The sequence below is a fragment of the Bombus pyrosoma genome, linkage group LG15 (genome assembly GCF_014825855.1).
Source record: "Bombus pyrosoma isolate SC7728 linkage group LG15, ASM1482585v1, whole genome shotgun sequence".
In the NCBI taxonomy this organism is placed as follows: Eukaryota; Metazoa; Arthropoda; class Insecta; order Hymenoptera; family Apidae; genus Bombus; species Bombus pyrosoma.
In genome coordinates, this window is record NC_057784.1 from 9,002,803 (window position 1) to 9,026,652 (window position 23,850).

Sequence of the window (23,850 nt, forward strand, 5' to 3'; positions counted from 1 at the left end):
AGCAATATCTTTGGCGCCATCTAACTAAAATGATTCTGTACATTTCTTTGAATAATAACAGATAATAACAAATAAATAAATAGAAAGTTATAAAATATTACTTTGTAAGAAATATATAAAAACAATATTTGAAAATGCTAAATGGAAATTACACATAAAATGTATAGTTAAGTTGGTGTCAAGACAATGGCGATAATTGCTTAATATATCTCATTTTTTATACAAATTATATTTCTTCTCGTATCTCCTATCTTTTTTGTGTAACATTATTGAATAATTATTAAATGTAATTTTAGTAATTGTGAAATACCATTTATTTGCATTAATTAATAGGCAACCAAAACATTTTATAGTGTATGCAATGTATGAAATAAATTTAAAATATTCCACACACAAATTTATACCAGGAAACGATTATAACAAAATTTTAACCATATATACTATATGTAATTTGTAACTGTAGATATGTTCATTCCAAATCAAATATCACATATCAGATCAACACCAAACATCTATCATACATCCCATAAATTTACAAGTATAATAGTAACACAACTCAAATGTAACTGAGAAAATAAGTAATATACTCTTTAATTATTATTGTCCTTTGCTTCATTTGGCCAGAATGTCCAAAGTTTCCCTGAGGTCAAAAACAACCAGCTCACGACTAAGATTACATCGTAGAAGGTATACATGAAACATTCCTAATAAATATTGCAATATAATAATGCAATAATAATACAATATCAACTTTTTATTATACAGAAAGCAACATGCAAAGAAACTCATTTTGAAACCTTACGACTTTTGTTGTTCAGTTGATAATGTTGATCCATTAACGCAATATGACAGGCTAAGATCACTTTATAGATCACCATTGATGTCTCTACAAACAATAACTGAAAGCCCAACTTTGAAACTGCAAACAGAATTTACTAACTATATGGAACGTAAATTGAGAAGGAAAAGTCTTAAAAACAAGCAATTTGATATAGGAGATCACAGACACAAAAATAAGAAAAATTTGCAGATTTCAGAAAGACTAAGGAAGTTATATAAAACAAAGAAATTACATAAACAACATAAATTAGAAGATACTGATGATGATTTTGAATTTGAAGATTTACATGATAAAAAGGTTACGTCTCTTCTTCAAAGACCATTGCAGTGGTATTTAGAAGATGAAATTATTGGAGCAAAAGATATTTTATGGGAACAAAAACAAAGAGCATACAATGAAAAAATGAATAAAGATGTTGAAATTGGAAAGCAAAAAAGTAGATATTTTAATTTTAATTTATTTAATAATCTTATAATCTCATTAGTGTAATAAAATCTTAAGATATTATGATTTCCCTTTCTAGCGGAAAATATGTTAAAACAACAAACAGACATGTATCCACGATGGTATCAAGATTTTTCTATTAACCAAGTATAATATTCATCTTTCATTGATCAACTGTAGTATTAAACCATGATTAAAATATGAAATACTTCCAAATTTATAGATTAAAAATTTAAGGATGTTACAATGTATAATGCAAAAAGATTGTGAAGAAATGGTAACAGGACGTACTCAAAGAACTCTTATATCAATTGGAATTATATCTACATTTTTTACACTTACGTCAGATGTTATTCAAAAATTGCAAGAATCTTGTAACTGCAATGTAATCGAATTTTTAAGAGAAATTTATAAGATATTAACTGGAAATTATTTTGAAGAGGAAGGATACAGTATGCCATATTTTCTTATTCTAAATCTTTTTATTAATCTTTACTTCAAATTTTATTTTTAAATTTTAGAAAACTTTTATGATTGTAATGAAAGAATAATTTTATCAGCGATTGCATTCCTGACTTTACCAGAAGCTATTATAGAGCTTCACAAACGTTTACCCCCTGTAACAATGTCAGAATTTCCACCAAAACGTAACTTCTTCTATATTATATAAATTTATGTATTATTATATTTTAACATGTTACTATGTAATGTTATTAATTTATTATTCTATTACATATCATTTATATAGCTATTCCACCAACATTATCAATAAGGCAAAAGATGAAATCGCCTTATAAAGAAAAACTTTTTATACGAGCAGATTGGGCAACTTTTTACAATCGCTTACAAGATTGGCAAGAGCAACATCGATTAATACCAATTCCGAATATAATATTACCTCCTAAAAATTGTCTTTTAAATAATTATTCCAGTGCAAAAGTTAATGCTTATTACGAAGAAAACAAACACGGTAAAGTACAAAATGTTTCGGAAAATTATCAGTTAATTCAGATTAAAAACAACCCTTCTGTTCAAACAAAGCAACCACATAATATTTCTACCAAAACAAATCAGGAAAGAGATACCTCCATTAGTACAAAACAGAAAAAATATACATTTATTGATATGAAACAAAAGGACGATGCAGCAGTCAGAATTAGGGGAAATAATTCATTTGATAATTCTCCATACTCTTTTGAATTAAATCAAAATCAACGTAATTCTGTACCGAACGAACTTACAGAAAATAACGAAAATGAAAAATTTAAGAGCGTAATAGGTAACGCAATCAGTACAAAACGAATAATACCGCATGACTCACAAATATCTACTGGTCTTAATGTTCCATCATTATATGGTGAAAATAGATTATTTGATTTTACAATCAATGGAATTAGCGAAAAACCAGGGCCTGTAGAATATAAAATATGTGGAGTTTTACAACCACCTCAATCAAATAAAAAATCTTGGCTTGGCGAGAAACATGCACATTACATAATATCTGGTGCTTCAGATGAACCGCCAATTTGCCCTGTAACGTATGAAATGACTGGTGTTGCAAATGTAACACCCACTAACAGCAACGAGAGATTCTTTGCAGTATTGAAACTTGGAGATGGACCTAAAAAGATTTATCCAAGTGGAAGGCAGAATTTATCTCGTCATTGGCAAGAATGGCTGCAAAATGTGGATGAAGAATTTCGGAAAATAGAAAGAGAGGCAAACAAAATGATAAAAAATATAGAAGCTATAACGAAATTAGTATTTCCAGGACCAACATGTGACAGTTGTTGTTCCTGTAGACAAACTAGAAAATCATACTTAAAAGCAAAAGAAACGAAAGCGCCTTATTTTGTGATAGATACTATAACCGAAGACGACAATAAAAAAAAATATATTGTAGGATCAATGGCAATGCATTCTCCTGCACTAACACCTCCAGAATCAACCGTGAATTTATTAGAAGTTATAGCTTCGGAAGATGTCCTTACTGACAACCTTATAATAAGTGGTGTCACAAATGAAACAGGTGAAACACAGTATTTTATTACTGGTTCTCAGAAAGAAGTAATACGCATGCCAGCACGAGTTATAGAACGTCCACCACCTAGACCGCTTAGAAATGTTCCACCTTGTATATGTGCAATTCAACAAATATTTACTAAAGGCTTGTTTCCAAATGTAAGCCATGACAATATACCATGGACAAAAGAGGAAGGTTTGTGTTTTGGAAAAAAGTTTAGACCCCAAGAATCTCCTGCATATTCCTGTAAAAAGTACCCGGGTAATAAGTCATGTAGAAGAAGTCCATTTACACATGACATAAATAGATTAAAAAGAAGAGTTGAAATGGCAAAACAAAAGCAAGGAGATGAAGCTACAGGGAAGAAGAAAATGTATAGTATCGCAGATTTTCAACCATGTGGGGATGAACATGGTATGAATATTTGTGGAGGACCTTGGAATGCTTTGCATACTCTAACATCAGAAGAATTAAAAGAACAGGAAAGATTACGGAAAGAAATATTAAGAGTAGGTTTTATTTTTGTAAACTTATTATGGAAATTACAATAATATAATATAAAATTCATTATTCAGAGTCCTTCATGTGGAAAAAGACCTGGACAAGCTGTCTGTGAAGGTCCTTTTGGAGAACGAATACCATTAAAACCACAGCCAATATTTATAGAAGAAGAAATTCCAGGAGAAGACATTGAAGAAGAAGAAGAAGAAGAAGTAGAAGGAGAGGAATTAATAAAGCCTCCTCCAGTTGAGGTAAAAGGAAAAGAAAAGGAACGCGACAAGAAGTGCCACATGAGTCCAGAAGCTATAGAAGCTAGAAGACAAAGGGTAGTAGAGAAAAAAGTTAAAAAATTTGTTCCTGATCCAAGCTATCCTGGTTACGATGATCCGTGGAATATATTTCGTACAGCACCATCGGAGAAAGAATCTGAAACTGATTTTAAAAAGTTATTAAAACTTAGTTCTCCAAAACCACCAGGTACGCCTGTACAATCTAAGGCATTGATGGACGAAATTAGAAAATCTGCACTACATGAAGATATTTCTAAATCAGAGATAAGAAAAGATCACCCAATTGTAAAAGAGTCGAAAAAGATATCTCCTACACATCCTGCACGAAATACGTCAGAACAAATTTCGAAAAAACGAAATCGAGAAAAATTAAAAAGCGAAGAAAAAACAAGTGAAAAAGCATTTAAAAAATCTGATAAGAAAGGATTTAAAAAAAGCCAGGAAAGAATGATTGAGACAAAATCAAAAAAACTGGATAAAAATGTGATTAGAAAAAGCGAGGAAAGCAAAAAAAAATACAATCAAGTAACGAAACGTGATACAACAAAGGATAAGGTACAAGATCAAAGTACTCCAAAATTAATAAAAGATAAACACGATCAAAAGTTGAATATGAAATCTATAGTAAATCCTTCACCTCCTAAATATTTGGAAAAACTAAGCGATGGATCAAATCCGAAAAAATCTAATATTGGTAAAGAAACATCTGCCATTAAGTCTCAACAAAACATGCGTAATGTAAGTGAGGTTGATAAACGACATAAGAAAAGAATGAGTTCAAAGAAATCAAATCACAGATCTATTACATCGTCAAACATAAAAAAGAAAACGATAAGTAAACAGTTGGGTACGAGAAAGCCGGTAAGACGAGATAAAAAGAAAGATGTGATTAATCAAGATGTAGATCCTGAAATAGTTTATAGGAACAAGATAAATGAATTGAAAAATATGATGAAATCTTCTGAACTGTATCCATATGATATAAAACCAGCAGAAATCCCAGATGATTCTCCAGCAAAATGTCAACTAGAATATGAAGATTCAGAAACTACGATTGACACTGTACAAGTTGAAGAAGATGCAGGTATACAGTTACCAACTAAAGGTCCTTGTGGTTGGAGGACAAAGTCAGAACAGCAATTACCAACAAAGAAAACTTTGATATATCTGACTGATCCAGATTATCCTCCAGAAACAATACCAGTAAGGCCAGGTGGAAAACCATGTGTTTGTCGGGACAATAGAGCAAAAAAGAAAATATTATTATATAATATCGGAGGACTTATAGGTGGAAAGAAAAATGGCGAAGAAAATAAGTTATTAAGAAAGAAGAAAGACGAAGACAAAAAGATGCAAGTTATTGATGGGGTCATTTATTATACTCCACCACCAAGTCCTCGTAGAAGCAATGAATATGTACCCGAATATGATCTTTATGAATCTCCATATGATATGTGTCTTGCGCAACGTAAAGATCGAAGTCTTAAATTTCTCGATCAATATGGTAGACCGAAAATATCTGAAGTTTCAAAAAACAGAGAATCTTGTGGTTGTAACGAATACGTAGAAACGTATGGTATTCAAACTATAGATGAAAATGAAAAAAAAGCTCAATTGTTGAAAGAACTTGAATCCAGAGACAAGTTAATAACCGCGAAACCACCGAAAGACCGCTGGAATCTAGCGCTTAAAGATGTAGGCTTGATAGATTATTTTACACGATGCAGAGACAGTTTGCCTTGTTGGCTGAGATGTGCCAAATTTAATAAAGTTGGCTGTCCTATAGCATATAGAGAACTTAAAACAAAACGACCAGTATGTGAATGTAAGTATGAAAGGAAAATACTCGAACATAAGGAGGAAAAAGTGAAATGGAAGCAGCGTCAAAAACGATTAAAGTCTTTGAAAAAGCAACCGTATGTGAACATAGCTGACATTTCGAAACTATTGATACCAAATACAAAGTTAATGATATCAGACGTAAAAAGAATTCCAAGAGAAGATGAATACATAGACGATATTAAATATTGTATAACTGGAGTTGCCGAAAACTATGACCATTTACCACCTAAACAAATTGTAGGTGGCATCCATATGGTTACACCTATTCAGACACCTGAACCAAGCGAACATGAGATATCATGTGTTTGTTTGCATCGACATTGGTCGCCTATGAAGATTACTCCTGGTCCATTACCAAAACCTGAAGAAATTTTACTTGCTGAAAAGAAATACAGACAAGAAGCTGTGAAAGAAGCGTTCCGTCAAATTTATGCTCCTCAATCAGCATATCACACACATAATGATCATAGTTGCAAAGAAAAATGTGGTGGATATCTTGAAATGGAAAATGACAAAAATACAGGAAAAGACAAACAAGTTGTGCAGGATAACAGTCGTTATATAGCATCTCATTTACAAAAACCTACTAGTATTAAAGACAAATTAATAAATTCCACTCGACATATTAAATCAAATATTGATGATCCTCAAATTAAAACAGAAATTAAAAATTTACCAATGCAAAAATCCTCTGAAACTAAAGCAAGAAGTTCGCATAAAGAAAATAAAGATACAAATGTGGCAGGGCAAAAGACTTTTGTAAATGTTCCTCAGAAACAAGTACATAGAGAAATTAGAGGCGATATTCAAAATAATCCTATTGAATTAAATGTAGAGAATATAGATATTTGGGATAAAGAAACTGAAGAAGATTCTGATGATTCTAAATGTTATTTAATGGCTATAGTGAAGGTAAAATATATAATTTTATTTTTTATACTTTGTATTTATTTGGATGATATATTATAATTTCTAAAATTCTTAAATGCGGTCAGATCGAATTAAAAAAAATGGCGGCAGAAGGATTTCTGTTTGCAAAACTACCCAAGTGTTTTTTGATGCCACAGTTGCAATATTGGTTGATGTATAGAAAAGGGCTCAGGTTTAGTGATGCAGCTAAAAGTAAGTAAAGTATTTTCACGTAATGTATCATATGCATATTATATTATAATATTCATGTAATATTATAGGATTATTTATTCAGAAATATTAGAAATTAGGATTTCCAATGATTTCTATCCTGTATGATAAATTTATTGATAAATGGATCTCTTTAACGTGAACTAAATACAATAATGTGATATAACTAGGCAACTAAATTAATAATTCATAACTCACAACTAATAGTTTACAACTCATAATAACTCGGCAACTCTCTCTCAACTGAACTCTCTCAACTCAACTCTCTCAACTCAACTTTCGACTCGCAACTAACTCCTCACAACTTGAGTCTCAATTAACGAATCCTCACAACTCGACTCTCAATTAACGATTGCCGATTAATTCATCTTTCTCCCTTAAGCATCCCTTTGTCGTCTTCTCATACCTTCACCATGTATTCGTACGTAACCGTCCGCGATCATGGTCACTACGCGTTCTTTCACGTAACTATTCGATTGGAGGACCGACGACACATTGATGGGCCGCTTGGTCCATTGAAGTTTCCTGACCCTTTCGACCTGTCGGCACGTAGGCTTTCTCGTAACATTGTATATAGTTCACCCGATATTTCTTAGGCAATCTGTCCACGATACTACAATAATATACAAATCTTTATAGGAGAATATTACTAGTAGTAATAATAATATATTACTGATTCTAAGTGGTGTATTACTGCATTCTGATAATTGTACTATTAAACCTTTGCACTTGAGGACTTTTTCGGTCGGGCGTAGCTGCTACTCTGGATGATTTAGCGTATACGTGACGCATGTCTTACAACCAGCGTAAAATGATTTTATATATAAATTAATTAACACTATATTCTAATAATTTATCTATATTTACATCTTTGAAAATATGATTTGATAATATTAATTTCTGTACTTTTTTGTATGATAATTTATAAAGCATTCACCAAGATGCATTCTTGAATATAATTGATCTCATTTTTCAACAGTTCAAAATCAAGTTCATCTTTATTTGAGCTAATTTCATTTCCGAAATCCATTTTTTTTTAGGGTTTCTAAACTATAATACTTTTGTCATGATCGTCGAATCCGAATTAACGTTGGAGACGTTGTCAGAACCATAGTTTCGGAGAGATATGGGATTAAATATTTTATCTCCATTTTAAAGTCTAACACTTTACATTTCCTAACAAAGAACATAAAGAGCTAAGGAACCAATTTACGAACCGATATTGCACTCTCATCAATTTGAGATTTCGAAATCTAGCATAAACAGGGACTGTGGTGACTGCGTGTCGCCTCTCGTGTGCAAAGGGTTAAGAGCTTAGTAATGGTCAGTAATAACTTGGGAATAAACTACTTAGTGGTCATATTAGTAAATTACTGAGTAGTACTGGAACTAATATTGAGATCAAATCATTACTGGAGAAGAACTCACAACCAGTAGTTTTGGGTACTTCTTTAGTATTATACCTTTCAATAATTTGTACTAGTTTTTTTTGTAAGAGATATTTCTTGCAAATGTCTGGAACCATAGCTTCAAAGCAAAAAATGAAATTTTCCTGTTATAATGTTTTTAGACAAATCAATACGCAACAGTATTAAAATGTGGAACACGCTAGATATGGGAGCCGCTAAATCTAAAATTACTGTACCATCGTTGAAAATGACAAAAATTCAACTTAGAAAATTAACTTATGATGATGCGCAAGAAGTAAAAACAAAGGTTCCCTTTAACACAGTATAGATACAAAAAAGTGTTTAATTTTATTATCTATATCAAATATTTTATTCGTTTATAGATCGCGCTGAAAAAAGCTATATTCTATAGTCGAGTTCGTAAAGAACGCGTTTTATATTCACGATCGATGTGGAATTCTATGGAGTATGGAAAATTCCCATCGGTATCGTTCAAGCAAGCGTATTTTACTTATATGGCTAGCAAAGAAGGCGATGGTTACGTTTTTAAACCGTGGTTACCTTCCGAAGTACACGAAATGAATTAAAGAAAGTAAAATAAAAATATTCGCAGAAATTCATATTTAAATAATCGATCCGAATGGTCGAGTAATTTTTGGACAATCGAGAAGAAGAGCTCGAACGAAATAATCGATACTTACGATGCTTAGATTTTTAAGTCTGTTATAGCATAGTAAGTACTAGAGAATGGATTTCGAAAGTCCAGATGTAGAAAAAGAATTTCCTGGATTGTACGCTTCGGAATCAGCGAAAAAAAGTAACGAAAGCGATTGTACGTATTATCATTTATTGAATTATCTAATTTCCTTCGCATGACAGTTATTTTAACGGATAGGTTATGCATCTGTCATAAAGCTCGCTAATCAAACAGCGAATATTTTTCCTGAACGAATATGTTTTAATTAAGTGCTTAAAAATACTGTATTTATATTTCGAATAATTAGTTGTCATATGTACATATGTATATATTTTCCAGTTAGTGATGAAGGTGGACATGAAAAACATTCTAAAAAAGAACTTCTTAGCGGTAAACGAAAAGAAAAGAAAGATCGAAAGGATCGAGGATATGCCACCTTAGAGGGTGAAAGTTCCCCTGATGAAGATCAGGAAACAAAGTAATGTTTTTCTACAAAGTTCTTTACAAATTATAGACATTAATTGATTTGTATTAATTTTACTTCCATGTTGTTTTGTTTATTTAACTACAAATGCTCATTAAGCCATTGACTTTATATTTACATAATGTTCCTTGTAATGAAAGATATTGGGGTATAAATTAGTATCATCAAGTTATTTTAATTTTCACATATTGTTGGCACTGATATCTTAATTAAGCTTCATATTAATCTAAAATTAGTTATATTGATTGGACTGTTTATGTGTCTGCTTAGTTATCATTTTAAATATAATCATCCTGAAATGGAAAACAAACTTGTCACAAATATTTACGATTTGATATTGTTGATTATTTTAGTCTTTATTTCTATAGTAAATATATATTTTGTTGTGAAAGTATTATTCCTATATATACAAAGAAGTGATGGATAGATTATACATTCAAAGGAAAAATAAAGAAATTAAATATTAGATTTTATAATGCATAAAGTAAATGTACCTTTTCATATATTATATACAGCTACTTTATTACTTGAATTAGCATATGCTTTAACTCACAGAAGTCCTTCAAAGTCAAAAAAAACCAAAGCTTTCAAATTTCCATCAAAGAAAGAAAAACGTGAAAAATCCAGAGAAAAAGAGGGTAAAGAGAAGGATGGTGAAAAGGAAAAAGACAAAAAGAAAAAGGACAAGGATGAGAAAGATGTAGAGAAAGAGAAACGTAAAGAGAAAGAAAAGGATAAAGCAAAGCAAAAATTAAAAGATCGTAAAAAAGGAAAGCATACAGGGGAGGATGGTTTGGATATCGGGGGTAAGACATGTATATGTATTCCTTGAAATTATTTGATAGTAACTTTAATTAACTTTAACTGATGTAACTTCATTAATCTTTGATCATCTATGTAGAGGAGCAACCAATATTTGGTGTTAGCCTGCATTTAGCAGTGGAAAGAAGTCGTTGTCATGATGGTGTTGAACTACCCTTAATCGTAAGAGACTGTATTGATTTTATAGAAGAGCATGGAATGAATGTGGAGGGTTTGTATAAAGTACCAGGAGTGAAATCAAAAGTTCAATATTTAAAAAAATTATACAACCATAGAGAACCAGTAAATTTATCTGAATTTGAACCTACAGTAGCCACAAGCTTATTGATATTGTTCCTTAGGTTTGTATTTCACAATATTAGATGTAAACGAATATCTGAAAATAAAAAAATATAAAACTCAAATTTTGATAATACAGGGAGCTACCAGAGCCTGTTCTAGAGAGTAGTGAAATGATATCAAGATTTGAACAAGCAGCGTCTACAAAAGATGTTGCTCAAAGAGAAGCACAACTAATACACTTAACTCAACAGCTTCCTAAGTGTAATAAAGTTCTTCTCGCATGGGTCATATTACACTTAGATCATGTTACAGCACGAGTATGTTGAAAAAAAAAAGAACAAAAAAGTTAGGGCATAAAATCTATGTGTATCTATTTTACATAAAACTGCATTACAGGAAAAAACAACTAAAATGAATGCTCAAACCATCTCAATGACTTTAAGTCCTGTATTACAAATGAGTCATAGGCTATTATTAGCTTTGTTATTCCATTGCAAAGCTCTTTTTCCAAATGTACAATTAATAAAATATGTGCCGCCACTTTCGTCCGGTAGCGTTAATCTTCCAGATTCTGTAGAAAGTATAGCAGCTGAATTATCTAAACAAGAATCATTACTCTCGCAAATACACATGCAAATGAACGCAGGTTTTGTTACAAAATCGCGCGAGGAACAATTATGGGAAGTACAACGTATGATAACGCAGTTAAAGGTCCGATTTTACTATTCTTTAATTTAAACAAGTATATATGGAGAAATGATTGCATCGCATATAAATTTTTATTTATTCATTTTAGAGGAAATATAAAACGGTCCAAAAAATGGAAGGTGCAGCGCAAAAAAGTTTAGATGAAGAGGTAAAATCAAATGACGAAACTGTAGTAGAATTAAATGTACAAAAAACAAAAGCAGAAGAGGAAGACGTAGAACATGTGAAATCAGAAGTTCAAGCAACATCTACTTTAGCGTTAAAAAAGAATAATGAGGCACATATTTCAGAAGACAATAAAGAACGAACCAGTACAAATATTACTCAAAATGAACGAAATGTTTATACACATGACAAGGATATTGTTGACTCTGGCGAGGCATCTACACTTGCATCACAGTTTAATGAACAAGAAAATACTTCATCTAGAATAAATGAAGATGGTACAGACGATGATTAAAATTAGTTTAGAATATGTATAATTTATTATTTTAATTATATTATTCAGTTTCAGCAGTAGAGCCTGAGCCTGAAAATGCTATTGACAAATTAAGAGAGAGTTTAATTTATGAAGAATTATTAAATATGCAAGCATTACTAAAATCGCGAATAAATCAAGAAAGAAATGAAATTAAACGTTTAATGGAAATGTTAACGGAACGTGGTCCAGAAAAGAAAAAACCAAAGGAAAGAGTACATTCGCCGAATGAAGCAGAGATGACAGCTATGATACAATTAGTCAAAGAAAATCAGTTACTCGAGGTAATTATGAGAAATATGTAATTTACTCTCGGTTTTAAATTAGTAATCTATTCGTATTTTAGAAAAAGATGACTACTTTAATTCGCAGTATCATAGAAGAAAAGGATGCCTGTATAGAACTTCGTGTTCAATTAGCAGTCCATCAATTAGCAGCTAAAACCTGACCATTAATTATAAAATAATATTTTTAATTCATCAAAGGAAACATTACACAGATTTTAAAAATATGTAACATGATGTTTTGCACAGAATGAACATATATAGTTTATAAGATGTTACTACAACCATGTTTTCTTGATTCATTCTATTCTCTTGTAAAATAATAAAAAACATATTGAACATGAATATGTGTTTTGTACTTAACATAAAAAATTCTTGTTTATACATATTCTATTCTTGTATATTATTAACATGTATTTGCATTGAATATGATAATTATATATAACAAACAAATGCACATACCTTATATCGTTTTATATATTCATTTAAAATAAGTATACTATGTATTTTATACAATCTTAAAATAACAAAAATACTTGTAAAGTATGAACTAAACAAACCTTGTGCACAAAAGATTGAATATTTCGATCAACATTAAATAACATTTAATATTTATTTCTTTTAATTGAGTAATAACATTTCTACAGATGACAACTTGATATTGGAATGTAGGACCGAAAAATATAAAGTGTTATACAATCATATTTCTTTTTCTATGTTAATACTGAATAATATATTACACTTTACACGATCACTTCTCATAAGTGATTATTCGCATAAAACACAATACATTGTTAAAATTTGATTTCAACGATATAGGGTTAACGTTAAATCGTACAACGGGGTTCTGACCTTTTAGATTTAAGTTCTGTACCAATACATATTTATCATTATTGTCCAGCAATTTATCATATTAATTTAATTTATCAAAACATAATAATTTCAATTATATTTGAGATTTGATTAACAAAAGTATTGTAATTTTAACAATATGTGTTTTCGAAATTTTATAAATACTTAATTCTTTTTCGATTTAATTATAAAAAGGTCAGACCTTTTTCCATCTTTTTCATTTACAACTTTTTTTATGGAATTTGGAAGAGGAAAAATTTAATCATTGGAGAAATTAATGACGCGAGTCTCTTGGATAAAATTCAGCGAGAATGTTAGTAGGAATTCGTTTCAGCATCTCCTTAGGGAAGATACGTAATAATTGCCAACCAATATCCAGTGATTCAAAGACTGTACGATTTTCGTAACTTCCCTGAGAAATGAAGTTCTTCTCGAACTTTGAAAGGAACTCTAAATATAGTAAATCATCTGGTGTTAAAGCTTCTTCACCAACAACAGCTTTCATAGCTTGTACATCTTTTCCAATGGCGTAACATGCATACTAAAATAAAATTATTTTTAAAAATTAGTAATATTTTTATTTACTAAAAACCATATATAAGGTATAAAACTTACCAATTGATTAGACACGTCAGAGTGATCTTTTCGCGTCCACCCTTCACCAATAGCGGATTTCATAAGACGAGACAGTGAAGGAAGTACATTAACAGGTGGATAAATTTGTCTATTATGAAGTTGACGATCAACATATATTTGTCCCTCAGTAATATATCCAGTTAAATCAGGAATAGGGTGAGTAATATCATCGTTCGGCATAGTTAAAATTGGAATCTGAGTGATGGAACCATTACGACCTTCTACTCTACCAGCTCGTTCATATATAGTTGCTAAATCGGTATACATGTAACCGGGAAAACCACGTCGTCCCGGAACTTCTTCACGAGCAGCTGATACTTCTCGTAGAGCCTCGGCATAAGAGGACATATCAGTAAGTATGACTAAAACATGTTTTTCGCATTGATAAGCCAAAAATTCAGCTGCAGTCAGAGCCAGACGTGGAGTAATGATTCTTTCAATAGTAGGATCATTAGCCAAATTCAAGAAGAGGCATACATTCTCCATAGAACCATTCTCTTCAAAATCTTGCTTGAAGAAACGAGCAGTTTCCATGTTCACACCCATAGCAGCAAATACAATAGCGAAGTTGTCTTCATGAGAGTCTAAAACTGACTTCCCAGGTAATTTTACAAGACCAGCTTGACGACAAATTTGTGCAGCAATCTGTATAAAGTTCAATTATATCAGTTGTAATAACTTCATACATATAATAACTAAATTTATATAATGTATAATTATATAGTAGTATAAATTTAAATACCTCATTGTGTGGTAAACCTGCGGCAGAGAAAATGGGGATCTTCTGTCCACGAGCAATAGAATTCATAACATCAATAGCAGAGATGCCAGTTTGAATCATTTCTTTAGGATAGATACGTGACCATGGATTAATTGGTTGACCTTCAATGTCCAAGAAATCTTCCGCAAGGATAGGAGGGCCTTTGTCAATTGGTTTTCCAGATCCATTAAAGACACGGCCCAGCATATCTTCGGACACAGGGGTCCGAAGAGTGTCACCAGTAAATTCACAATGAGTATTTTTTGCATCAATGCCAGAAGTACCCTCAAATACCTGAACAACAGCTTTAGACCCAGATACTTCCAATACTTGACCAGATCTCATGGATCCATCAGCAAGCTTCAATTGAACAATTTCTGCAAACTTTGGGAATTTGACTTCATCCAATATTACCAATGGCCCATTTACACCTGACACAGTTTTGTACGCTGTAAAAATAAAAAAAGAACTTATTATTTTTTTAATTTAGTACATTTCACATATATATTTCAAATATAATGAAGATCTAGTGTTCAGTACGAAATCTTATTTAAACAAATATGTATTTCGTATAGAGTTGATATATATTATACAAAAATTTTGTTGAATTATTATGTCTGTGCTTGTATGTATAGTCACATGATACATATCTCGACACGCATAAAGAATTTGTTTCAATTTCGAATTAATCTACTAAAGTTAAATACATGGTCATTCAAAATATTCTTATGCATCTGAATCATTTTTTCTCATTTATTGTAATTAGAAACCAAACATATTCAGAATCAGCTGACTACTGGCAAATCGATCTGCTGCTACGCCCAGTTTACGTCGAACACTTTGCGTTTTGCGAAATTTTCTATTTCTGGATTTTGGTAAAATAAACGTATTTACTTACTAAGCCGTGGCTGTGAAATAAAATCTCTTGAAATAGCTAAAACATGTTCCTTAGTGGCTTGACGTTCCCCAATACTTTTCGAATACATTTTGACGAGTGAATCTTCTTGGTATGTTACGTCGGTCAAACAGCAGAAGGTACTGCTGCTACTATTTCGATGAAGAAAGACGGACTAAATATTAAGGGTGGGGATAACTTCAAAAATCCTATATAAGCTAACTAAAATGTTACCAATATTTTCTCTAAAATTAATCAAATACATCAACACGAGTAAAGAACAAATTTTTTATTAATTATGAGGACTTTTAAATGAGGAAATTTTCCAATTAAATGAATTTTACTTTGATAAATTGATAGATATAATAAATAGCAAGTATCTGACAAAGATAGAAGCAATGGCACGTGCGATCACGTGGCTTATACTAAGTAATTCAGTGAATATTTATTAACTACAAAGCTTGTAAAAATATGTGTTATAAATAAATCTACCATAAAAAAAATATTAAGCGATATTTGTGAAGAAAGATCGTAAACTTTTATTAAATATATGTACATTGTTTGGATTATGTACTATTCGCTACATGTTATAGCGGTTTATTCAATTATGAATACTTTAATAGAAATCTTAATATTTAATAATTCATCTCAGAAAGATTAGTATTAAAGAGAGACAGAAAGAGTTTTATATACATTTTTCTTATTTTAATTCTGGATCTTTTATTTATATACTTCAATTTTTCAAATGAGTAACATTTTAACAAATACATTTCAATAAGTATTACAAATATAAAATCCATAAAACTGGCAGAAAAAAATTGTCGCAAACATGTTATTTAAAATTTCCTCATATATTTTAATAAAAAATATAGTGTCCATTTTTAATTAGACAAGATGTTATAAAATTTGTGTATTTCTAGCCTTGACCCAATTCATTATGTATACATAATGGTACTGCTTTTAGTTGCGGACCTGACAGCAATAATTTCGCGCCGAGAAAGTGCGAGTGTGCAGTGAGACACGGTGGCGGCTGGTTCGAGGATATATACGTGAATCTAAAAAGGTTGATTCGTTTAAGCTAATGTTCTAAAAGATTTCTTAACATTATTTTTTTAAGTACTCAAATTTTGTATATCATTGTATAATCGATCTATAGAAATAAGTTTTTATTGTTGTTCCAATCGACACTGTGTACTCGTGCTTCACTGACAGGAAAATACTATACTGAACCATGGCGGCTCTTAAACGAATAGTCAATCTATCTAAAACTCTTAAAACATTGACGACTACGTCTCGTCTGTGCTGTTCCCAAACATCGAAGAAGACCTATTTTACGTACGTGAACGAACCCTCTATGCCAATATTAGACAAGGAACCGTGCTGGCTCAAAACTGCCGATGAAGCGATCGAGAAAGCAGAATTAGATTCTGGTAATTATTATTCCTCGTAATACATTACGTGTACGTTAATACATTGGATATTTTGTTTCATTATTTAATTCCCTTTTTAAAGCCATACTGTTTAATGAAAAAATTATACTTTTCGAAAACTAACCTCAAAGTATTGTAAGAGTAAATCCAAATGTCAACGATCTTTTTGACATAATTACTCGCTTATCCTATCTATAGAAAGAAGAACGTATTTTTCAGATTTATATATTTGTTTCCGAAGAAGAGTAAATGTCAAAGCAAATTTTCAATACTGATCTTAATCTTATCTTTCTGTTTAAGTAAATAATAATTTATACCAAATTATGTCGAATTTTATTCTTATCATCTGAGATCTTTTACATTGCTAGTGATCTTATCAGGTTCGTTTTATCAGGTTATAAATTTAAACATTATCTCATGTCTAAATAACACATCAACTTTAGTAATTATCTATTACTCTTATGCTCTTATTGGTTGTCATATTCATGTTTGTATATAAAACATTTCTTCAAAATATTATTCTTATAATAGATTATAAGATTTACAACACCAAATTATCAATAAATTAAAATCAACTGTCAAATATTCTTTTTTAAATTCAGTCCTTTTTCCAAAAGGTTGTTTATGCTCAAATTATACCGTCTTAATATAAGAAGGTAATATATTTGTTATGTTTAAGACTCCCAGTTAAAATTTTATATGAATGTTTCATTTACGAACTCTTCAACGAACGCTTCATACCAGCGTTTCAAGGGTCATCTAAACAGATTAATACTGACGTATTTGATAGCTGTCAGATTATATAGGGAGAGAAATAGAAAGAGACAGAGCTCATGTTACACATTCATTACCGATCAGAAATTTCCAACGATTCTATCGATTAATCAATCGATTGTAATTGAACATTTCCACATTGAAACTTTTATTATTTTATGAAACGTCATCAAAATTACAGTATGAAAAATGAAAAACATGATTTTTATGTTGATGTACATACTACATACATATGTATATGTACATATGTATATGTTATACGTAGACTTCTTTTTTTTTCTTTTTTTTTTTGTACGTGGGCAAATCCTCATGAACACCCCCCCGCCCGCTCTTCTGGAAAGCGGCGGGGTAGTGTCGGACTTTACCGACTAAAACCCCACGGTGGACCGCCTGACGATCAGCTGGGATGCCCCGGGATCTCTTTCGAATTACTGTCGGAGCACTCCTGCGTCTTCTCCTGTCTGAGGCAGTCGTTCCTTGGTTAGTTCGGGCATTGGGAGAGACCACCCCTCTCAACGCTATCCCCTGGGCCGTCGTGCAAATCTGAGGAGATCCAGATCCTCCTCGGCGTGTCGGCCCCTATGACCACCTAGGGTGGCGCAGGGCCGTCATTCGGTGCGGAAACCTGCAAGAGTGGGATGTTATACGTAGACTGCGAATATTTATGCAATTCAGATATTGTACGAAATAAAATTGAAATGTAATATACGAAAATATGTTACAGTAATGAGATCTTTATTATTTAAACATTATTATTATAACTTAAAATTGAATAACTTACAAGCATTTTTGCTATATTAGCGGTAGTTAGTCAATAACTTTTATCACTTAAAATTGATTCGACCTATAGTTCGGCATAATGATAATATAACCTTATTATCATTATTTATGTAGTTCTAAAGCTGGAATTTCTCTGGAGTTTCTCTGGAATTTTCACTTCAACATAATTTCTTATCCGACATTTCCTGCTATTTACCTTTACAAGAACTTTATACAGCAGTTATAAAAAGCAGTATAAAAAATAATTTATCTATTGTGTTTATTATAGCATTTACATACGTTCATGCGACTAAAAATTTGATATTATGGAAATAAAATGAAGAATCTGATAAAAAACGCGTCATTGAAAGCAAAGGGTATGTGCAAATATCTTCTTCAACCACTGTATATATAATACCATATACATATCATATGTAGCCTGTTAATATTAATAGTTAATACGCTTGTTTATAGAGTTACAATTGTCAAGTATAGAACATCATATAAAATGATGACCTCGACACGCATATTCATCAAGCAAATATGCATTTTGATCGGCGAACATTATTAGTTTTGATGAAGCGCGCAATCACGCATAGATCAAATTTCATTTATTGTACTTGCGGATCTAATTTTCATTTATAAAATCTTCATCATCTATAAATTGCGTAGAATAAAAAATTGTATTATCAAAATTTGAAAAAATACTTATCAATATCATTCCTATTAAGATATAGCATTTTCCTATTTATAACCCGGAAGTTATCACATAATCAAAATATACGTACACAATAAGCTCATATGATGTTCAATTTACATAAATTACAACGATAGCAAATTTTTATCAGGATAACTATGAGCATTCGAGTATACATTAAACAAACAATAGCGTATTTGGTAAAATTTAGTTAGATACGGAACATATACTTCTCTTTTCTCAAGACGGAAGAATGCTAGAATAAATCATTTACAAACGACTGTCATCTTTGAAATACTACAATAAATGTTATTATTTACATCTATAGATATTCACAGTACTATAGAAGCATAATTATATTCTATAGCGAATAGAACATTGAAATAGAATACGTCGTGTATGCACATTTATACATATGTATGTATGTTCTTAGCAGCGACTGAATTAAAAGTGTTTACTACTCCCAGTCCAAGCAGGCTTTATACAGCCTCTTTATATTTTTCAGATCAACTCGTATTTGTCCAAGGTGCAGCAGCTACACCTACTGAACTGTTAAGGGCGATGACTGAATATGGTGCCCGATGTGACGTGAGAAATGTACGATTGTTTCACATGCATCTTGAGGGTGAGGCATCGTTCGCTAAACCAGAAAATGCAAGTAAGTGATATTGTGATATCTTTCGCGTTAGTCGATCCAATATAGCAAATCGAAACAAAAATCATATTGTTAAGAATATTTGATTACATATTATAGCGCTTTGTATGCAGAACATTTCAGATCCATCAGCTTCTTCATTGGAGGCAACGTGAGACCAGCTGTTCAAACGGGTCATGCCGACTGCATTCCAATTTTCTTGCATGAGATCCCACGAGTATTTAATGAAGGATATATAAAACCAGATATTGCCCTTATCCACGTTACTCCACCTGATCACCATGGATACTGCTCACTTGGTACTAGCGTAGATTGTGTACGATCTGCTGTGAGCAATTCAACACGCATCGTAGGTAAATTTTCGAATCTTCTCAAACTCACTCGACATACTAGAATTGTCCTATGATTAATTCTTCTTCTTCGTTATCTACAGCTTTAGTGAACAAATATATGCCAAGAACATTTGGCGATGCTATAATTCATGTCAGCCATTTGGATTTCGCTGTGGAGCATCACAAACCACTTCCGGTGCATCCCGTGAAGCCGCCGTCGAAAGAGGAACAACAAATCGGTAAATATATCGCCGAAAATTTAGTAGTAGACGGAGCCACATTGCAAATGGGTATCGGAAGCATACCAGACGCGGTTCTGTCGCTTCTGACGAGTCACCAGAATCTTGGAATTCATAGTGAAATGTTTAGCGATGGTGTAGTAGAGTTAGTGAAAAAGGGATGTATAACGAATAATCGCAAAACAATGCACAAAGGTAGAATCGTCGGTTCGTTCTGTGTTGGATCAGAGAAGTTGTACGATTTTATGAACAATAATCCTTTTATAGGTAGGTATATTTTATACTGTCTTCTTTTTGTAATGAACATGGACAAACATATCACTTGATGGATTTTATAGAAATGTTGGTAGTGGATTACGTGAACGATCCAAAAATAATAGCCAAACAACCGAATATGACGGCTATTAATTCATGTATAGAAGTTGATATTACTGGTCAAATTTGCTCTGATAGCATTGGAACTAGGATGTATTCTGGATTCGGAGGACAATTAGATTTCATTATGGGTGCCGCTCTTAGCGAAGACCGTCAAGGAAAGCCTATCATTGCATTACAATCAGTTACCTCGAAGGGTGAAAGTAAAATTCAACCCGTCTTAAAGTCAGGTATGTAATTATTATTATTAAGTATTCTTGTTTCGATCAAGACCTCTACTTTTGTTGTTCGTTGTAAGGTGCTGGTGTTGTTACAAACAGAGCAGTTGCACGATACGTGGTCACGGAATATGGAATTGCTAGTTTATTCGGTAAAAGTCTTCAACAACGATCATATGAATTAATTCAAATCGCCCATCCCGATCACAGAGAAGCGTTAGAAAAAGCGGCATTTGCACGTTTAAAAGTGATGCCAGCGCCATAAGCAAATTGAAAAGAATATTCGAAGGATTTCTTTTAATAGCATTTCGTGATAGTTGTTTCTCATAAGTATAAACATTTGTATGCATCGAGGAAAGTTATGATAAATTATATCATGATTTTTTAAATTTATGTTATCTTGTTAAAAGAACAGTAAAATGAACTTAAGAAAAGAAGTATCAAAAATAGAGTTTCAACATCACGTTATAGCGAATTGCATTTTGAATATTTATGTGAAGACTTTCATTTTAGACAAGTCAAAAACATATTCGTTTAGGATATAGGAATAAGAAAGCTTTTACTTTAACCGGGTATTTAACATTAAAAGTACAATCGAAATATGAATGATGATAACCAAGATAGTATATAATAATAACGAATAATTTTTACACGAAATTTGAAAACGTTCCTGTGTAAATTAACGTTATTGTAATTGAAAGTACATAACATTTGAAACAATAAATTAAAAATAAAATAAATATAGAATACATATTATTTCGTTGTAATTATTTCCATCTGTACTGAATAAAGCATAAAACGAAAATGTTTGTCTGAATGTATATCGAGAAAATTGAAAAATCGAATACCGATAAATCCGACATTCAAATACTAATCGTGGAGATGGTAACGGTTCTAATGTGATTTGACGTAAACTGACATTTAAGATTAAAGAAATTCTTTAGATTATGTGTCATCCAAATTTCGACGTAATTGCCGTATATACTCTACTGCATCAACAAGTTTTAGCAAATTTTAATCGTTTATATATTTTTTGACGTCTCATATATTTTCCTTTATCAAAATGTTTGGACTTAATTTTCGTCGAAATTTGGAGTCAACATTTAGCAAAATTTTACCGACAAAACCCTTTAATATGTGCGGTGTGAGGCATATACGAGAACCCTTACAACCTTTAAAACGATGTCCACGATGGGTTTGCGTAGAAGATGCAGTGAAAATTATCAATTCAGGTATTTAATATTGTATGATTATCTTTTTCCATACTTAAACAGGTTTATATAAATATTATTTTATGACTAGACATACATTAAATTCATGTTATTTCAGAGCATCTTGTTTTTATACAAGGAGGTGCAGCAACGCCTAATGAATTAATACGTGCTATGACTGAACATGGTGTTTGTAATAATTTACGTGGAGTACGATTAATTCATATGGGTCTCGAGGGTGATGCACCATTTGGAAGTCCTGAATTTGAGAGTACAGTATTTTATAACTTAAAATATTAGACATAATCGCTACGCTTTATTATGTTCATAAAAATATAATTATCTTTCAGAACATTTTAGATCTGTAAGCTTTTACATCAGTGCTAATCTTAGAGAGGCTGTTAATGAAGGCAGAGCAGATTATATTCCAATATTTCTTCACGAAGTACCAAAACTTTTTTACGAGAAGAGAATTATTCCAGATGTTGCATTAATTCAAGTCAGTGTCCCAGATGCTCGTGGTTTTTGTTCTTTAGGTGTAAGCGTGGATTGTACGCGTGCTGCGATTAGTTCAGCCAAAGTTATTATTGGTTAGTAAGCATTTGGCAATAGATAACCGCTACATTTGAATAACAATAAAAATTTTTTTTTCTTCATTCAGCTCAAGTTAACGAACATATGCCAAGATCATTTGGGGATACTGCTATTCATTCTAGTCATATTGATTGGGCTGTCAAATATGACTGTCCTTTACCATGCGTAGCTAGTACTCCACCAAATGAGATTGAGCAAGAAATTGGCAAGATAATTGCACAAAGGCTAATAGATGATGGAGCAACCTTACAACTTGGGATTGGTAACATACCTGATGCTATTCTCTGTTCTCTTGGTAATCATAAAGACTTGGGAGTCCACACAGAAATACTTGGTGATACAATGGTAGATTTAGCAGAACGAGGGAATATTTCAAACAAAATGAAAATAAAGCATAGAGGACGTACGGTCAGTTCTCTGGCAATTGGTACAAAAAGAGTATACGACTTCTTACATAACAATCCATTTGTAGGTGTGTACACGCGTCATTTTTTTAAATTATTAATATATAAAAATTTCTTAATTCTACAAATAACAAAGTATTTATGCGTTTATGTAGAAATGCTTGCAATTAATTACGTAAACGATCCTCGAGTAATATTACAACAACCTAAAATGACAGCTATTAATTCTTGTATAGAAATGGATATTACTGGTCAAATATGTTCAGATAGTTTAGGTTGTAAAATGTACTCTGGATTTGGTGGCCAACTTGATTTTACTCGAGGTGCGGCATTGGGCCAGGATGGTCGAGGAAAAGCCATAATTGCGTTCCCTTCAGTAACAAGTAAAGGAGAAAGTAAAATTCAGCCAGTAATCAAACTTGGTATGAAAACGAATTTTATATCAACCATTTATGAAAAACAATCATTTATTTAGATTAAAACGAATGTTTAATATAATAGTTTGTAAATACAAAAGTCATATCGTCATCATGTAAATACGATCGAAATCTGTTTCATAGGAGGTGGTATCGTGGTAACGAGAGCACATGCACACTACATAGTTACTGAGCATGGTATAGCAAATCTTTTTGGTAAAACGTTACGTCAAAGAGCAAATGCATTGATTCAAATTGCTCATCCTGATCATAGAGAATGTCTCGAAAAAGCTGCATTTGAAAGACTTAAATCTAATCCAACGAAATATTTATAATTTATATGTAAAAATTATATAGC

The 23,850-nt window shown here is 31.7% G+C and overlaps 5 protein-coding genes and 1 long non-coding RNA gene across 12 annotated transcripts; 5 read left to right on the forward strand and 1 right to left on the reverse strand.

Moving 5' to 3' along the window:
- The first annotated feature begins 82 nt into the window (after positions 1-82).
- On the forward strand, positions 83-9,228 carry LOC122575923. Of its 5 annotated transcripts, none has more exons than XR_006319590.1 (10): positions 83-687; positions 766-1,277; positions 1,365-1,432; positions 1,509-1,737; positions 1,807-1,932; positions 2,034-3,817; positions 3,884-6,853; positions 6,937-7,063; positions 8,122-8,404; positions 8,652-8,793. XR_006319590.1 is itself a non-coding variant. In XM_043745441.1 (10 exons), exons 1-10 carry the CDS (start codon positions 626-628, stop codon positions 9,075-9,077), a joined length of 6,216 nt encoding a protein of 2,071 aa, XP_043601376.1. In that variant the 5' UTR covers positions 85-625; the 3' UTR covers positions 9,078-9,228. The 5 variants fall into 5 exon arrangements, 4 of the variants coding, with proteins under 4 accessions (XP_043601377.1, XP_043601378.1, XP_043601376.1 ...); XM_043745441.1 differs by lacking the exon at positions 8,122-8,404 and adding an exon at positions 8,874-9,228 and having other exon boundaries at positions 85-687; positions 8,652-8,785; XM_043745440.1 differs by lacking the exon at positions 8,122-8,404 and adding an exon at positions 8,874-9,228 and having other exon boundaries at positions 90-687; positions 8,652-8,797.
- Positions 9,100-12,590, forward strand: LOC122575926 (ralA-binding protein 1). Of its 2 annotated transcripts, none has more exons than XM_043745448.1 (9): positions 9,100-9,322; positions 9,527-9,665; positions 10,227-10,477; positions 10,573-10,834; positions 10,912-11,092; positions 11,172-11,486; positions 11,572-11,926; positions 11,992-12,245; positions 12,308-12,590. In XM_043745448.1, exons 1-9 carry the CDS (start codon positions 9,238-9,240, stop codon positions 12,407-12,409), a joined length of 1,944 nt encoding a protein of 647 aa, XP_043601383.1. In that variant the 5' UTR covers positions 9,100-9,237; the 3' UTR covers positions 12,410-12,590. The 2 variants fall into 2 exon arrangements, with proteins under 2 accessions (XP_043601383.1, XP_043601384.1); XM_043745449.1 differs by having other exon boundaries at positions 9,181-9,322; positions 10,208-10,477.
- Positions 12,591-12,839: 249 nt separating this feature from the next.
- Positions 12,840-15,545, reverse strand: LOC122575928 (V-type proton ATPase subunit B). Its single transcript, XM_043745452.1, has 4 exons — positions 15,392-15,545; positions 14,476-14,942; positions 13,713-14,378; positions 12,840-13,638 (listed from the first exon to the last, which is right to left on the reverse strand). The coding sequence occupies exons 1-4, from the start codon at positions 15,477-15,479 to the stop codon at positions 13,372-13,374; spliced, it is 1,488 nt and encodes a 495-aa protein (XP_043601387.1). The 5' UTR covers positions 15,480-15,545; the 3' UTR covers positions 12,840-13,371.
- An 837-nt stretch (positions 15,546-16,382) lies between these two features.
- On the forward strand, positions 16,383-21,623 carry LOC122575929 (4-hydroxybutyrate coenzyme A transferase-like). Its single transcript, XM_043745454.1, has 6 exons — positions 16,383-16,818; positions 19,554-19,706; positions 19,817-20,056; positions 20,137-20,541; positions 20,613-20,879; positions 20,948-21,623. Exons 1-6 carry the CDS (start codon positions 16,620-16,622, stop codon positions 21,130-21,132), a joined length of 1,449 nt encoding a protein of 482 aa, XP_043601389.1. The 5' UTR covers positions 16,383-16,619; the 3' UTR covers positions 21,133-21,623.
- Positions 18,032-19,046, forward strand: LOC122575937. The gene is made up of 3 exons (XR_006319591.1): positions 18,032-18,272; positions 18,641-18,728; positions 18,826-19,046. It is a non-coding gene; the product is annotated as an uncharacterized LOC122575937 (long non-coding RNA).
- A 139-nt stretch (positions 21,624-21,762) lies between the features above and the next one.
- LOC122575927 (4-hydroxybutyrate coenzyme A transferase-like) lies at positions 21,763-23,827 on the forward strand. 2 transcript variants are annotated; one of them, XM_043745451.1, is made up of 6 exons: positions 21,763-22,099; positions 22,197-22,349; positions 22,429-22,668; positions 22,740-23,144; positions 23,232-23,498; positions 23,637-23,827. In XM_043745451.1, the coding sequence occupies exons 1-6, from the start codon at positions 21,931-21,933 to the stop codon at positions 23,825-23,827; spliced, it is 1,425 nt and encodes a 474-aa protein (XP_043601386.1). In that variant the 5' UTR covers positions 21,763-21,930. The 2 variants fall into 2 exon arrangements, with proteins under 2 accessions (XP_043601386.1, XP_043601385.1); XM_043745450.1 differs by having other exon boundaries at positions 22,740-23,498.
- The last annotated feature ends 23 nt before the right edge of the window (positions 23,828-23,850 follow it).

Bases quoted from the DNA above. Each gene is read 5' to 3' on its own strand.
- LOC122575923 (XM_043745440.1), top strand. From the start codon at position 626: ATGTCCAAAGTTTCCCTGAGGTCAAAAACAACCAGCTCACGACTAAGA. The intron at 1,278-1,364 runs GTAGATATTTTA...TTCCCTTTCTAG, and splicing joins TGAAATTGGAAAGCAAAAAA to CGGAAAATATGTTAAAACAA. The intron at 8,798-8,873 runs GTTCCCTTTAAC...ATTCGTTTATAG, and splicing joins CGCAAGAAGTAAAAACAAAG to ATCGCGCTGAAAAAAGCTAT.
- LOC122575926 (XM_043745448.1), top strand. From the start codon at position 9,238: ATGGATTTCGAAAGTCCAGATGTAGAAAAAGAATTTCCTGGATTGTAC. The intron at 10,478-10,572 runs GTAAGACATGTA...TCATCTATGTAG, and splicing joins GGATGGTTTGGATATCGGGG to AGGAGCAACCAATATTTGGT. The intron at 12,246-12,307 runs GTAATTATGAGA...TTCGTATTTTAG, and splicing joins AAGAAAATCAGTTACTCGAG to AAAAAGATGACTACTTTAAT.
- LOC122575928 (XM_043745452.1), bottom strand. From the start codon at position 15,479: ATGTATTCGAAAAGTATTGGGGAACGTCAAGCCACTAAGGAACATGTT. The intron at 14,943-15,391 runs GTAAGTAAATAC...TTATTTTTACAG, and splicing joins TATTTCACAGCCACGGCTTA to CGTACAAAACTGTGTCAGGT. The intron at 13,639-13,712 runs GTAAGTTTTATA...ATTTTATTTTAG, and splicing joins CTGACGTGTCTAATCAATTG to TATGCATGTTACGCCATTGG.
- LOC122575929 (XM_043745454.1), top strand. From the start codon at position 16,620: ATGGCGGCTCTTAAACGAATAGTCAATCTATCTAAAACTCTTAAAACA. The intron at 20,057-20,136 runs GTAAATTTTCGA...CGTTATCTACAG, and splicing joins CAATTCAACACGCATCGTAG to CTTTAGTGAACAAATATATG. The intron at 20,880-20,947 runs GTATGTAATTAT...GTTCGTTGTAAG, and splicing joins TCAACCCGTCTTAAAGTCAG to GTGCTGGTGTTGTTACAAAC.
- LOC122575927 (XM_043745450.1), top strand. From the start codon at position 21,931: ATGTTTGGACTTAATTTTCGTCGAAATTTGGAGTCAACATTTAGCAAA. The intron at 22,350-22,428 runs GTACAGTATTTT...ATTATCTTTCAG, and splicing joins TGGAAGTCCTGAATTTGAGA to AACATTTTAGATCTGTAAGC. The intron at 22,669-22,739 runs GTTAGTAAGCAT...TTCTTCATTCAG, and splicing joins TTCAGCCAAAGTTATTATTG to CTCAAGTTAACGAACATATG.